This window comes from Lepisma saccharinum, chromosome 4, assembly GCF_977018435.1.
Source record: "Lepisma saccharinum chromosome 4, izLepSacc3.1, whole genome shotgun sequence".
Taxonomy (NCBI): domain Eukaryota; kingdom Metazoa; phylum Arthropoda; class Insecta; order Zygentoma; family Lepismatidae; genus Lepisma; species Lepisma saccharinum.
This window is the reverse complement of record NC_139232.1, coordinates 73610823-73627862: the sequence shown is the minus strand read 5'-3', so window position 1 is coordinate 73627862 and position 17040 is coordinate 73610823. Positions and strand designations below refer to the sequence as shown.

The following is a 17040-nucleotide window of genomic DNA, read 5'->3' as shown; positions in this document are numbered from 1 at the left end:
ATTAAAAAAAAAATCTAGTAATGAATTTAATGCAGTAGCGTTACATGACAAAAAAATAATAATTAATTCAAATATTACCTTATTGTGCAGAATTTCCAATTCACTTGCATTTTATATTACTCTCCAATATCTCCACCTTTGTAAGTACAGACTAATTTTGCAGCATGCATGACCTACAAAACTAATTTTCTGCAGCCTATACTAAGTATTAGGGATAGAATAGAATAGTATTTTTATTCACTACAGAGTGAGGTTCAGCATTTGGCTGCTCACACCAATATGACATTTTTGCTAACGATCAAGGAGCAATATAAAATTGCAAATGTTTCTTGAAGAACAATAATGATTCACCAATCATATGGGCTATTTAAATATTATAAACACACACACACACAATATGCATTTTTATAGGGATGGACATCTATGGAATTTTGGCCAATACTCATAAAAGTAGATACAAAATTCCAAATGGTCCTTGAACAACCTGAATGGTTGATTGACCACCTTAAGAAATGTACAGTATGTTACCAGGTGATTGCAATGCAAAAGAATATATATATATATATATATGCATGGTGTTGCAAAAGTCTTTCAACAACGCTTGGGTGCTGGTAGATATCATAAAAACAAGTAAATTTTCCCTATAAAGTTTACCTCGAAAGTGCTTAAAATCTATCCTGTACGTATGAAACCCAACGCAGCAAACACTTGCTCTGGCATAACTACCAGGGGTGCGTGGCAGGGTTGCCACTAGCGTTCCTCGTTAAGAGAGACGACTTGAAAACAACAACAACTTGGGAGTCTTGCCTGAGCAAAATCCAAAACATTAATTACTTACTATGTTGTAAGAAGCATTGATAGTATTTATAAACTGACCAAGACAAATAATGGACAGACTGAAATAAATTCAAGATTACTCATTCTAAAATATCTCCATAATTGATTGATTGATTTGGTTTATTTTAATTTGCTTTTCTGCCACCTTTGGCTAATCACGAAGATGAGGATGATGAAATAACAAATGACACCAATATGTAGACCAGGATATAAACCCAAGACACCTGGCACCGTAGCAAACTGTGCTAACCACATCACCACGGAGTGTTTCGTGTGTCATGCAACATCAACAATTGCAAGGGACACGTGAGATAGGGGAAATCCACGAAGGAACAAATGTAAACATGATTATGCTTTCTGCCTCGTTTCGAACATTTGACATTCGAACAAAACCTGCTGGCTGCTAGTGCATTGCACAATGACTCTACTATCGTGGTTGCAATCACATTCGCAGAAAAACATGCCTTCACTGCAGAAATTAACTTTTCTTGTCAGTATACTGGTACTTGATTTTTCTAACGCTACTATTGTTCCAAGAGTCAAAATAATTCATTAAGAGCAGAGAACTAACAAACGTTATACATTGTTTTCTCACAGTGTTCTTTTTACGTTAAGTTCAATGCATCGACAGGTGTAGTGGTGCAGTACCTGCTCCCTTTTCAGAAAAATCTCAACTACAAAGACGAATGATCCAGTGGCATATTCCTCCAGGCCGGAGCTCTTATCAGGAACCTTCGATAAAGAGATCATGTGTCGATCACTAAACGTACTCGATCACCAAGGTGACTCAATAGACTTTTGCTGTTCGCAAAATTGTTTTTTGTCATTATGCAATACAAGTGTCCTTTACAGTTCAGCGCTTGATATAAGTATGCATTTCTTGGCTATAGTTTTTAATAAGCACTAGTTTTAATGTGTGATTTTATTCATTTCTACACGTGTTTCATTAAATTAAAAGCCGACCCCAGTGGCGGAGTGGTTAGAACATCGCACTACGATGCCAGTGGTCTTGGGTTCGAATCCCAGCTTGGGCATGGATGTTTGTGAGTGTCCATTCATCTATTTCATCATATCATCACTCATCCCTATCTTTGCAAATTAGCCAAAAGTGGCACAAAAAGCGAAGTAAAATAAAGCAAATCAACCAATCAAACATTAAATTGAAAGAGCCTTGCAATTACTTCCTTATGAGACGAACACGATTAGAAATAACGCTAGCACAGATAGGAATAATAAGAATAGCGCAGAAACTAAGCACTTTCGAGGTAAACTTTATAGGGAAAAGTTACTTGCTTTTATGATATCTACCAGCACCCAAGCGTTGTTGAAAGAGTTTTGTGACACCCTGTGTGTGTGTGTGTGTATATATATATATCTGGAGAATCTGTATTGAAAACGCAGCACCTTTTCAACGTCATTTTCATGTGGCACGCCATGGGTGTGTACCAAGCCGCAACACTATCCTCACGTGGTTCAGAACTTCAGATTGACAGCATCAGCTATGAATAGGTCACCACCTGGCCGTGTTCAAACCCATGGCGTACCACATGAAAATGACATTGAAAAAGATTCTGCGTTTTCAATACAGATTCTCCAGTCTTGAAGAATCCCTCCACAACAAACGCTCGATGTTGCACATTCCAGAGCTCCATGCTTACTGGGCTGACAAACAGTTAAACAGGCCACCAACTTCTCACCGGATCGCCGATTGTTGATTTGAATTTCTTTCAATTGTTCAAACGGACAAAGTGCTGACTCAAGATCTTACGTAGGTCATTTAAAAGGAAAGGAAAAAGGCCTTCGAATGTATACAGAAGTAAATTGAAGACATCATTTTTTTTTTTTTTTTGCACGAACTGTCGTGGTAAATAAAAATGGCATACAATAACCTGTATTTCTGTAGTAATACTTTCTGCACCTTTGAAAATTAAGTGTTTTATTCACATTTCAAAACCATCCAACTCCTCTGCCGGACCCTGTAGAAGTTTGAGTCCTGTCCAATGCTGGTCATGTTCCACATTTGATTTCACGCCATTGTCAATTGGAGCTACGTAGAGACTCCGGGGATTTGCTGTATTATTATTGTTATGATAAGACCTTTCAAACGACATATTCTTCGACCCCCTTGCTATTTGAAAAAATGAGTTGACCCCATCCTAACCCCTTGTGGGGGGCCTGGGTAGGGAATGGTTGGCCTCAAAATGTTTCCCCCTGAACATCATGGACTACGGGTTTCGCCATTTCTTCCTATTTACAGCTGTTCTCACAATACCCAGGGTGGGGTGAGACTTTATGGACATTTTAATGGCACCCACGGACCACGGAAACATATAGACGACATCAAAACAAACAACTTTTCTCAGTAACATGTTTCTCGTAGGTGCATCGTTTCAGAGCTACAGTCATTCAAAAAAGCCTGTTTTGCCGCCTGAATACTGGCAACCACACACAACATTTGATTGCATTTGTGACGTCATATCCTGTCATGAAGCGATGTGTTCCAAGGTTGCCAGGAACACACATATTCTGTGAAAAATGACATAGCTACAATCAACCACATTATGTACCGTAAAACAAAACTAGCAAACACATTCTGTATCTTAACAGGAAGTAAACAAACGATACGAATAATGGTAGAAAGATAATAGAATTCAAGTGGAAGTGGTCATATCGCATCCTGTCTCAGCTTACATGTCAAATATTTGCAAATATAGTTACCAAGTTGGCATCTACAATTTAGTCTATCCACTTCGTCCTTCTGATACTAGTTGTCTGTGACACACTGAACAGATGAGAAAATAGAAATGAAAGAACTTAAAATTCCAAAGGTAAGCAACTCATAATATAATGAATGTTCAGTGCATTATGAGGCAAGTGACAAAAATGGTTGAAAATACAGGGATATAAATAGTAGTAAAACAAACTCTCCGACGACTGTGTTTATCTATGCACCGGAAACACATGTAATAGTTTGCAACTGTGAACAGGGCAGCATATTCGCTACTGATTCATCATTAGATTGTTACTGTGGTTATACGTGTTTTAGCCATTATGTAACAACGTGAACCTCAGATACTTCAGTTATCAGCACAAAAGTACCACAAGGCATCTAGAGACAAACCTGTAGATATCAACCTTGCAACGAGATCTGCAAATATTTGACATGTAGTTGGGCGTAAACAGCCACATGTAAGCTGCAAGTCCAATAGAATGTATTGTTGTTGACATGTAGGCTGAGAAAAAACCGATATTGACACTTCATTTTGAATACGTTTTTTACCATTTCTCATATCGTTGGTTCACTTCCCTCTTCCCCTGAGAGGACTGCTGATCTTCTGCTGGTAGGCTATGATGTTTGGTCTACTGGACACGTTTCTCGCTTCGTTTTACAGCTAATAATGTGGTTTCTAAGTTTGTCATTTTTCACAAAATTTGTGTGTTCCTTGCAACCCTGCTGTGCGCTGTTTCGCCGCAGGAAATGACATCACAGATACAATCAAATGTTGTGGCAAAACTGTCTTTTTTGAACGACTGTGACATCGAAATGATACACAAACAAGAAAAATGTTACTGAGTTGTTTGTTTTGATGTCCTCTATACATTTCTGGGGTCCGTGGGTGCCATTAAAATGACACCCTGTATATAGATAGATAAATAGATATATCAAATTGGTAAAATTATCGGTAATTTTACTGATCTTCTATTGAATGATACCAATAGAGTACTGATTAATCTGATTAGCAGTAAAACCTATCAGTTTATCAGTAATTTGACTGATAAGTCAATACACTGTTATGCCTACATCAGCAGGTACCAATAGAGTACCTATGAGTCTGTCCCATTCCTAATATATATTTTCATATATGCTATCATATACCATATTCCTTAATGATAAATACTTAATGGAAGGGAAGACTTACAATAATGAATTAATCAGGTATCAGTTATGCAGTAGGGAACCAATGCTTGAAATAATAAGGATTGACAATGCAAAAGCTATACATTTATAATTTCTGAGAAAGTGAAAGCAAACAACAGAAATATCAATAAGAAAAGAAACAAAATTGAAAAGAGTAGTAATATGGCAAGAACAATATGAGCCAAAACTACACTAGCGTGAAAGTGAAAATAAATTATAACAACTTATTCAGAGTTGCACTATCTGATTTGAGCAACACAAATTCAGCATGAATGCAAATGTGTTTGCACTTTACATTATGTTCAAACCTAGCCCCTCCTCCCTAAAAAAATTTGGAGGATGTTCTTTTGTAGAAAGTTAATAAAATTAAAAAGGCTAGGCTAACACAATTCCAGAAATGCATCAGCTTTTAGCCTTTTCTTACATGTATATATTGCTTGCTCCCTTTATCAGACATTTATTTAAGTTTTTTCTAATTCAAGAACGTGTTTAAATGTTTATAACAACCAACTACGAGAGGGCTAATTCATCAGATTTTACTTATGAATGTGGGAAAGAGCCATCTCCAAGAAACAAAAATAAAAAAGGAAATAAGAGCTGAACAAAGTCCATCACAAATTCAGGAAAAAAATGTAATGAAGCCATTGATAACAACGAAATGGTTAAAAGAGTATCATAACATCAGAACTGTTCATGAATTGGTTAATACTTTGCAAGCAAGTCTCATTCTTGATCCATGCAAAATATCTTGACCTCAATTCTAATTTTATCCCTTTGATGGTAAGACAGTTCATGATATTATATTCCTTGTACATATGTTTCTGCCCACAGAGCATCCACCCCAATCTTGACTAGATTTATTGTGGTTACTCTAGGTATGTTTGTACATTTACATACATAAGCAAATGCACACACTCACTCCCTTTCCCTCCTTCTTACAGTCTTACCCAATTGTGACTACAATGTTTTTCCACATATTTTGTGAAAGTTCCATTACTAATTATCAACTTAGTAAGCTTTATATTAATGCAGATACATAATTTTTTAAAACATATTTAATAACGACACAGCAATCCCAGGCAATATACAATATTTTACTTAGAAAATAGACCTGTAATTTCTATAAACAATATCTATAAATTCCTTTAAACACAATTTTATTAAACAGAACACATATTATTCTACTGCAAAATAAATATGAACGTTAAGAAAACATTGTGGTCTTTAAACATTCCATGCAATATGCAATATATACACTTTCAGTTCTCATAATTATTAAACACTTCCATGTAATATATACATCTTTTCAGTTCTCATAATTATTTATCTAGAAGAATTTTGGCACAAGCATGAACATAAATAAATTAATGTAGTCTTGCAGAATGAATCAATGGATAACTTTGAGGAAAAAAGTATCAACACTGTATTTACAAAGTCCTTCTGTAAAACTAAAACTGATCTTTAACTTCTGAGCTAAATCAGCATTGCTGGAAAAAACACAAATTACACTGCAACAAATTATGAATATTAGTACAAAAAGGGCACACAAGACATTTTATGGACAACATGCATACAAATCATAACTGTGAAGCATGTAACTTTGTAAAGTAACACAACTGCAGGAACATGAAAAGCAATCCACGAAAGCAAAAGAAAACTGTAATACTCGAGGGAATGGAGGAAGACAGGAGGTAGGTTACCTTCTATAGATGTTGGTGAAGCAGCATTATGGAGTAGGTTCATTTCACAAAGTCTTCACTTCTCTTCAAATTCAGTTACCTTTCAGACTAATTCTGATAAAATAATTACTTTTATTTAGGTATTTATCACAGTGAAATACTAATATTTATATTCCTTTCTCTTTGAACAAAACTGCTTGTGAACACAGCAAATCTACTGTTTTGATGCCATTAGGCATATACAGAACACCAGCTGAAAATTCATCCCCAGATTTGTGATGTTTAAAGTCAAAATGCCAATGTTTCAAAAAACAATCACAGTGTCAAAAGAGCTTTGTTCTATAAGAAGGGGATACAGAAATTGTTATCCTGTTATGACAAGTGCCTATGAACACTATGGAGAAAAGTAATCCCATCTATGCTCGCCAAGCAGTTATACCAAGATTAAAGATTCAAAAGTAAGTATCCATGCCTACAGAACTGTTCCTACCCTCCTTATGGTTGCAGAGGAATTTAAGGAGAATCGTCCAGTCGATCATGTTTAAGCTCATTAACTTTATATGCAAACTCTGAAGACGTACTTTCCTTTTCAATTTAACTGTTTTGTGTCGTTTAAGTTTATGTTTTATGTCCACTTTATGCACAGATAGGCTAATCGGGACTGGACACACAGTTTAAATTGGATCTGAACCACTATGTACCTCCACCAGGTATTGTACCCGGGACCCCTTGATTACAAGGGGACGACGTAATTACTATGCCATCAGAGATGCCCTGATTGTATTGTTTCAGTAAAACTGTTACTAAGTGGATGGCACCAGTGACTATAAAAAATTACTGAACAATAAAACTCAGTTTGAACATGTTTTTTATATATTGATGAGGGATTATTACAGATTCATTAGCTGATTGACCTATCATCTACTGGAGCGTTGTGGAACAAATGGATTAAATCTAAACATACTTGAATGTGTATTTTACGCACCATACCATAGAACTCACATAAACTAAATTCTGTGGCACTTTGATTGCCAGGGCCTGCAAATAATCTTTTCATTGAGTGATGGGTCAGTGCATCTAGCCCAAAGGTTTCCAAATGGCAGCCGCGATGCCTTTTTTTGCGGCCCGCAAAGCCAGTTTGCAAAAAAAAAAAATTTTATGTATTTTCATTAAAATAAGTTCTATTTTTACTGAAGGAACAGTTTCAGAGTATGGACTTACTTAAACAACTGGTGTTTCTAACAGATATCACAGGTCATCTGAACGAACTGAACTTGAAACTGCAAGGAAGAAACCAACTGGTGTGAAGTGAACTTGAAACTGCAGGGAAGAAACCAGCTGGTGTCAGATTTAATGGGAAACATAAATGGGTTTCGTAATAAACTGAAGATTTTCAACGTTACTTTGGAGAGGAATAACCTGGTCCATTTTCCAAGCTGCCGGCACCTAGCAGAAGATAAAGAAACACTGGACTTTTCTGAATTCAGTGCAAATATTAAAGAAATAATGGATGAGTTTAACTCTCCAGATTAAAGATTTTGAAGAACTTAAAAGCAGCATACAGCTATTTAGCAATCCTCTTGGTGTTAACATCAAAGAACAAGAAGCTTCTCTCCAACTTGAATTGTGAGATTTGCAAAACGATGTGTTCCTTCAAACTAGGCGAGAAAAGGGGCCAGAGTTTTTCAAATACCTTTCACAGGAACACTTTCCAAACCTTCATAGTTTTGGGCAAAGAATGACATCGACGTTCAGAGCACATACATGTGTGAAAGAGTTTTTTTCTTCAATGAAATTCATCAAGAACCGCTACAGAAGCCAACTGGCAGATTCTTCACTGCTTCACCTTCTGAGACTTTCAAATACAGAAATTGAAGTGGACATTCAAACTTTAATAAAAGAAGCAGATCGGCCTCAATTTTCACATTGAACACTTGCTATGAAGTATGAAGGATTCTTATTTGTATGGTGTGTTTTTCATTTCTTTCAATTCATCCATAAGTATTGGGTTTTTGTGAAATAAATTGTAATTATATAATTTTGATTTGCGATTCCATTGTTTTTAATGCCTCATTTTAGAAATTTAGGTCATGCGAAAGTACTACATTTCCAGTTCAGTACTTACAATTTTTGTAATTTTTAATCCCCCCCCCCCCCCAAAAAATGCAGCCCACCAATCAACTGCTGGATCTAATTTTGGCTCTCAGACCTTTTGAAGTTGGAAAAAACTGATCTAGCTAATCATTGTTTTTTCTGGCTTTCAAGACAAAGTCCTCTACTTCTTTTCAAGTAGCTTCCCAAATGTTGTCACTATGCTGGGTCAACACTGAAATTTTTGGAGCTCCCACTGGGGCTGATCCCTGGACCTCTTGCACTAAAGGCACGAGTGCTAATCACATGACTATGTGGGAGCTCACATAACGTGCACATGGATTTCAGATATATATTTAGGATTACACGGCATATTTTTTTCATATAGTTATTGATTTAAAATGAAGCACGTGGAATTATGTAAAATAAAGTTTCACTATATGTGACACTATGCATGAACATAGTGTCCATTTGCTTGAGAACTTCAGCTAGTTAAGTGTTAACATGTACTAAAAGTCACTTAAAGTGATATGAAGACTTGATAAACCCTACAGTGCCTGCAGGTCCAATACTCTGTCTACTATCAGTGCATTGGTATCTGGCTACTGCAAAGTCTAGGCTGTGAAATATGTAAACTTTATTTTGTCTGGTAAGTATTTGCAGTTTCCTTCGCATTTATTTGTATTTTTCTTATTTTACATCACTTTTTGCCTCTTTAAGCTAGTCATGGCAATGAGGATGGACAGATGATGGGACACACATAACGAAACCCAGGCTGGAACACGAAACAAAAATTTCTGGTGCCAAGACTGTAGGTTGCACACTAAAAATGCTCTATACAGCTTGCCACATACAAGGTCCAATGGCTGTGCAGGCAGAAAGAGAAACACTGTGTCAGAAAGGTCAGTGATGATGCCAGAATTCCTGGTGACCAAGCTTTCATTAGAAGGAGTTTTCAACACAAGGGATGTAGATTGGCTGTCATGTGATCCTCCACTGTGTACCACACACACACAGGTTCATCAGTTGTCATATATGGTAAGAAAATAGCAATGAGACATCCCTTGAAAAGGGTAAAAGGAAAGTAAAATAAGAAAATACAAACAACATACAAATTTGAATGTGGTTCTTTTGAAGCATTACAACATCTGTTCGTATGCATATTTCAGTATCTTCTAATTCTTGAACATTTTATTATATTTGTTGTTGTAGGAATGTTGATACATTCAAAATATTGTAAAGAAACAAAAAAATGTATGAGTGGTGGCAATTAAAATATACACAAGCTGACACAAGATATAAGTTAAGCATTATCAAAACAAGAAATGATAACACAACATAATAACTTAAAAAACTATACAATAAATATCTGACACAATACTTTACACATCATGTGACACCAGACAAGAACAAGACTGCAAGAAAATTGCTTGAAGCAAATGTCAAAGTTTTATTGTGACAGTATTCAGATCCGTAAAGTCCGTAAAGTCTTCTATGTCATTTGATACTAGTGCATCAGAGATGCCTGCCATTATCCTTACAGGTCCCAGATCGACAGAGCATCTTAGTTCTCGAGTATCAGATTGAATAACAGGGTCAGGAAGACTTGAGATCCAGCTAGGTGTAAACTCTTCCTTGGAGGTGTTGCTGCTGGAGACTGTTTGTGAATTGGCTGTTTCAGCATTTGACTCAGAAGATTCATCATTCAAAACAGGAACTTCATTATTTGTTGTTGAACTGGATTCAGTTCTTTTGCTCCTTACTTCGTCCATTAATTTCATTGATTTAATAGCACTGAAAACATTCTGCATTTGTAACTTATGCAGCCCTAGTCTTTCTTCGCTGCCACTTTCATTCCTCACTTCAGACTTTTTCCTTGGAAAAGTTCTTGATATTACTTGGGCATCTTTTGGGCTGCTTGGAACTTTCAACAATGCTTCTAGCTTGTTTCTAAAATCATCTTTACTCAGCTCCGCATCATCTACGACTGAATCCTTTTTAATCGGCACGGATTTGTCTGATTTAGGACTTTCCGAGCGCACTGTTGGTTTCATGTCTATTTTATTTCTTGGCATTGCTGAAGCTTCAACCCGACTTTTCATCAGTGTATTCAGCTTTTCGAGGAAGTCAGAATCTCTAGGACTTTCAGTCTTTTCAGCCATTTCAGCTAGATTGGGAGCCGAGAGGTTACGCAGGATCTTAGCACGATTCACATTAGTGGTAGCATCATTATTATCAGCATTTTTTTGCCGATCCTCTATTTCAAAATTTATTTCCGAACCAAGGAAATTATTTTCATCAAACAATCTGACGTTTTTAAATCCTACATGGCTGTTATTTTCAGAATCTTTGCCAGACTGAGTACTCTTTGATCTAATCAAAATGGTAGGTCTTTTTGAGTTGCCACTACCTCCAAATTTCCGTATAGCATCTCTAACACTTACTTCTTGCTGTTTGTTTGACTCGGAAACCATTTCCTCTGCATCAATCGTTCCTTTAGTCTCTTCTATGACATGTCCATCCTTGGAAGGATTGTGAGGTAGTCTTTTACGAATGAGGTTATTTATTTCATGTGTTTGCTTGGGGATGTACTTGTCAACTTTGTCAATCTTTACTGGAGGAATGTTTGAATTATACTTCTGCACTTCTTGATGATTCTTTCCATTACTTTGTGAACTTTCTTCATTGGAGGAGTCACCACAAGAGTCTGTTATCTCCGATGGTATATCTGCAACTGTCGGTGGCACCTCTTCTTGTCGTGCTATGTTATCAGAGGGATACTTGTCACTTGTACTTTTGCCCAATAGACACTTATCAATTATTTCATGAACAGACAAAATATGGTTTTGCAGTGGGTCAGATAAATTACGAGACAATGACAAAGGGGCAGTTTCCACAGAAAACATAGAATCGGACAAAGCACAACTGCGACCATTACAAGCAAGCCATCTTCGCGTCTCTTCAGCCAATTCCTTCCCTGAGGTATTCTGTTCCCAAGCAGGACAAAAGCAATTGTTAATACAATTGTGTGCTACAATTATGAGTTTTTCAGATAACACTGGCTGAGAAATATCACTGTGATATGAAATAGGTATATCATTCAGGTTGCTTTCCAATGGGAGTTCTTCCTCAGCATAATTTTCATTATCACATGTTACATTGTTGTTCAAAACATCTGCATCCATGTTGGTAACATCATCTGGCTGTTTCCTTTGCTTTTCAAATTCTGCATAAAACCTTTCTTCTTCTATTTCACCTGACAATCTGCGTCTTGAAGGCATCGGGGTGGCTAATTCAATAACAATTTCCGGCACATGAGCTTCGCTACTTGTATCTGCTTCATCCACATACAAAACAGGTTTCTGAAAAACCCTCTGTTTCACAGGAGGTAATGGTTTCCTCACACTGTATGTGAAATAAATGCACATTCCTGAAAAAATAAGACCAGTTAAGATATTGCGAGACTTCAGTAACACACTTTCTGCCTTTTTTATTAATTCTTTCAATTAACAGAAAAGACAAGAGAACCAGTAGTTTACTTTCCCGCTTCAAAAGAGGTGGGGGTACAAATGAAAATAACAGTTGTCACTAGGGCAACTGAATATTAAAACTTTATTGTAAATGTACAAGGTGTTGCTGTAAAATATGGACAAACTTTCACGGTGCATAAAGGATATCAAGGCAGACAGTTTTTCTTGGTGATTAGCCCATTCTTCTCCTTTTCCCTTTAACTTTCATTATTGGGAGGTAAAATGTATAAATTTCATCTATGCAAAGAGTCCTATCATTCCTAAGAAAAAAAAGGGGGGTAGTCTCCCATCTGCTAAAGGGAACTGGTTGGGTTCATAGAATCAAATCGAGGCCTGCATGACACCCAATACAATCCTTAATGATGTACTAAAGAACATTTAAGCATCATTTTCTACTTTCTGTTTGTATTGAGCTTTGAATTGGCAATGATGGTAATTGGTTTTGATGTTAATACTCCTGGTATGTTAGCTTCATATTGAGAAGAAAAATTTTCCATCAGGTCTGGTAAAACGACAGGAAACTAAGAGGAGGCTAAGCAAGTATGACAAAAATTTGCATAAATTCATAGTAGTGCTACGTAACTTCCTTTAGCTGAAACTGTAGTAATAGAACAAATTTCTCATCTATAGGCAAGTGGTATAACTAAATTTTAACATATTATAGTTTGCTTCTCAAGTATAGTGGAACCACAAGCAAAGAAACCTGCGCAGAACCTCATCGTGCTGGCAGGTGTGGGAAAGGGCAGGCAGAAGGAGACTTCAGCATGGCCCATGTCAGTGTTGACAGACCTATTGATTTCTCGGGAGAATTCCTTAATAAACTATTGGTTATGGAACCTCCAACGGCCTGCTCAAAAACAAGTTTCCTGCTCATCATACTTTAACATGGAGGGGAGAGATAGAGTGGAACTCCACTCAGCCATGAGACAGGGAAGATGCGCAAACGCTTTTGACGGAAGTTTTTTTTTTTCCTTGTGGTCGAACTATAGTATATTTATTAGCTGCTATGTAATATTCACAACAATGGTGTCATAACAAGATGCAATTACTAACATGACAAAAGCGTTGATTACTACAACCCTAATAAATGCTTGAAGTTTTTCTGGTGTCAAATGATGAAGAGATTATCTCGAATCATTGACCAGGTAGTGTCTGAAAAGTGGAAAAGTGTCTGGATGCTGACCCTTCCTCAATTGTCTTTCAAGATTGAAAAAGTGAGTGACACTAGCTTTCAAACCTTACCAGAATGTCTCGGAGAATATCTTCATTATAACACATGCAAAAAAAGTTTACTAAATACTGGTCTAAAACATAATGAAATGAAATGCCTTCATCAGCTTTGAACGTTCTTTTATTTTTACATCCTTTTTTTTAGAAAGTGTCTTTCCTATACCATTTTAACCTAAATCCTCAACCATCACTTTCTCGACGAGGCACCATGTCAGGTGTCTGAAAACATCGTTTCAACCTGAAGAAGGAGGTAGTATAACCTTCGAAACGTAGTTCGATAAATCTCATGCTCACACACGTAAGTTACTGATTTTTAACCTTTTAACCTTTAGTTGATAATGAAATGATTAGTGCCCAAGTTACTAGTACTCAATAACAACCAACAAGGCTAAATGTGAATAAATCAAAGGATTGTTGCAACACATTTACTGCCTTGGGAGGGAGAGGGGGAGATACCACTAGCATTAGCCAACACTGGTGACTCAGCCGTAATTTATATTGAAGTTTTATCAGCAAAGCCAGCTCAGAACTACTGCTATGAAAATAATGAGGCAAAAAAGCAAACAAAATCCCATACACAGTCCTTAAATTTGTTTGTAATCTACACTGATACTAGTGACACTATGCGTACTTACCCACTGCCATCCACACTCCAAATCTGATCCATGTGTTGCTATCTAACATTAACATCAGGTACACATTGATAAAAATACTGCATCCAGGTATCACTGGAACCCATGGGACCTACAATACAAAGGGATCTTACCTTGAAGAACATATTAACTTGTGTCAACAACTTGAAAAATTATACTGTAAAAGCAACTACATGTTTAAGAAATAGAACAGGGGAATAAAATGACGGACGCATAAGTAAATAAATAAAAAGGTTAAGTTCCCCGTGCATATAGCACTATGCCACGAAGGCACATTTAGGGGATACGGTCCAGGTATTAAGCGTATGGCTACAAGGTATGGTCTTGTTGTTTGCAGTAGCTACAGATTGCGTTTCTTGCCGGACATAGACCTTTTGGGTGATTCTTTGTGCAGTTGCCGCACTGGGAGTGGGGATTTTGCTTGGTAGCAGTTGAGTTCTGAGGTTGATTGTAGCTCTTCTGCCTCGTTTCGCCCGAGTGTGAACTCGTTGAACGGCCTGTTTGACGATCTGGATTCATCTGCGTCAAATTTCTTGAGTTGGTGGCAAAAGTCACCGAATCTGTATTGTACTTATTCGAGAATATTTTAACTTCTCGCTCTAATAACTCACAATGTAATGCAATCTCTTGACATTTGACAAAGGAAAGATCACTTTCGGACAATAATCTTTTCCGAGCAGAATCTGAAAGTATACCAACGATGAATTGTTCAACAAGTGCATCATCTAAATACTGCTCATACACACATTTGGCTGCTTGTTGTTTGATTCTCACTACGAATTGAGTTACAGATTCGTCTTCAGACTGAATACATTTTCGAAACTTGAATCTTTCCGTAAACTTGTTGGTTTTGGGCCTGAAGTGCTGAACCATTTTGTCGTGAATGACAGCATATGATGGATTACATGGCATTTCAGGAGCCGTAATATTGCGAAGTACTTGGAAAGCCTTAGGACCAATGACTGCTAATAAAACTGCTGCCTTTCTTTCATTTGCCACATTCTGAGTGAGACAGAGTTGATCAAAACGCATGAAATAATTTTCGATATCTTCATTTTCTTCAACAAATTCGCTGAATGTAATGTTGAGAGCCATGTTGTTGAAACGTCAAATTACATTAACTGATAGAAATAACTGGAAACTATAAAAGTTACGATGTGTAACTGAAACTTGCTTTTGCTTAAGCATGAACAAAATTAGCAAACTGAATGTTACCTGTAAAACACCGTCTTGTTGATTTGCTACATGAAATCGTACTTGTCACTATCCCGTGCCGATAAAGTCATAAAGTCATCCTGACAATACAATTGGAATCCTTCAAATCCTCTAATCACTGTCCTCTGTCAATCCTCTGGTCACTGTCCACAGTGCCAAATTGATAGGTTCAGAGTGAAAGACATGGTAATGTGGATTAATATACGTTGCACAAGATAAAAACCAGACGGTAAACAATTAACATATTTAATATAAACTGGACGTTATGTCCGAAACATTCAAATACATTGAACCATGATACAGAAAGAATTACACAGAATACATCTGCTTATGATTCCTCTTCTTCTGGCCGTGAAGACCATACCTTGTAGCCATACGCTTAATACCTGGACCGTATCAGATGTGGAGGTAGGGCCCCACACATTCTCGATCTTGGCAATTTTTGAAGGTGATGTGTTCAGCACCATGCTCCAGCTGCCTTTATCCGACCCAAGGGTTGCCTCCAGGTACCCATTGATTTAAGGCTGGGCGAGCCCCAGAGCCACTTTATGCAGGGACAAGGTTGGGAAAAATTCTAGCCTTAGATCAACAATCCTGGGAATCAAACTTGGGTCTCCCCTGTGGCAGTCAATGCCCTACCCACTACACTACCACGGCTCGTAAATACAAGGTTCAAGTACGATAAAAAAAAAACAAAAAAACATCTATCTTCCACAAACTTGAAAGTTCATTAACACCTCAGGGTTTGAAAAACACAAGATACATTACTTTTGTATGTTATATCCCCCAATATGGTGATGCTAAAATAGCATAAGCCACAAGTTGAAGCACATACTTCTTTAATGTTGGACAAAGTCAAAGTGTTGTGCATAAACCAAGCTCTGAGTTTTTAAAAAAATGCATAAAATTCATCAGCCATATATTTGGGAGGGAGCTAGTTTTTTTAATACAATTTTGTTCGTGGTTCAGCTTCTTCTGCATACTCCGTGATAGTTTGGAGTTATGGTGTGTGTTTCAAATATCCTGCAACAATAACTTTGACTGATTATAACCATAGGATGGTTATAATATGAGGGTATGCTTATGAGATAAGGATTTGTTACAATTACTTTGGTTCAGGTGCATCTGGGGTGGGGGAAAAATTCTGATAACCTCCCTTACTATATAAACCAAGTAGGATCAGAGAGACAAAGAAAACCATGTGGAAAAGTTATTGATGTGAATGGTGTGAGGGCAGGGTAGTGCCTTAGTTACATGGAACTATCAGATTCAAACCATAATAAAATTTGTAGATACGCCACTGGAACAGATTTTCCTGTGGAGTGAAACTGATTTGCTACACATTCAGTACTGTTCATTCCATGGATAATTACAGGCTTATAACATAAAATAATAGATTACATAAATTCTCTAAGTATACATTTTTAAACATCTGCATGGAATAAGAAGAATAAACTCGATGAAAATACATATCTCATGTATTGTAAATGCAAAGTGTTAGTGTTATATGTTCTAAACAATTTCTCATTGCTGGAGGTTAGTTTCAGAGACATGTATCACATGATGAATGCAATAACACTATTCAATCTCACTATTTTCAGGTAGGCCTGTGCAAAGAGCTGTGATTCTTACTGATTCTCTTAGCTAAAAATGTAATTCCAACTTCAAACTGGAGTCCTGGGTTCGAATCCCAGCCTGCGCATGGATGTTTGTGAGTGTCCATTCATCAATTTCATCATATCATTACTCATCCCCATCTTCGCAAAATAGCCAAAAGTGGCACAAAAAAGCAAAGTAAAATAAAGCAAATCAATCAAACTTTAAACTGAAAGATTTACATATGTCAGTATCCCGATTCTGATATTGTCAGTACTGACAATATAAAT

At 36.9% G+C, this 17040-nt stretch overlaps 1 protein-coding gene across 4 annotated transcripts in view; it reads right to left on the bottom strand.

The window, feature by feature from the left end:
- Positions 1-8624: 8624 nt before the first annotated feature.
- The window catches only part of LOC145986579 (uncharacterized), a 115510-nt gene continuing 107094 nt past the window's right edge, over positions 8625-17040 (bottom strand). For all 4 annotated transcript variants that reach the window (XM_083120745.1, XM_083120744.1, XM_083120746.1 and 1 more), the window contains 2 exons: positions 13922-14030; positions 8625-11956 (listed from right to left, as the gene is read on the bottom strand). In XM_083120745.1, the coding sequence (XP_082976871.1) occupies positions 9969-11956; positions 13922-14030 (2097 nt within the window). In that variant the 3' untranslated portion in view covers positions 8625-9968. The remainder of the gene's footprint in view (positions 11957-13921; positions 14031-17040) is intronic.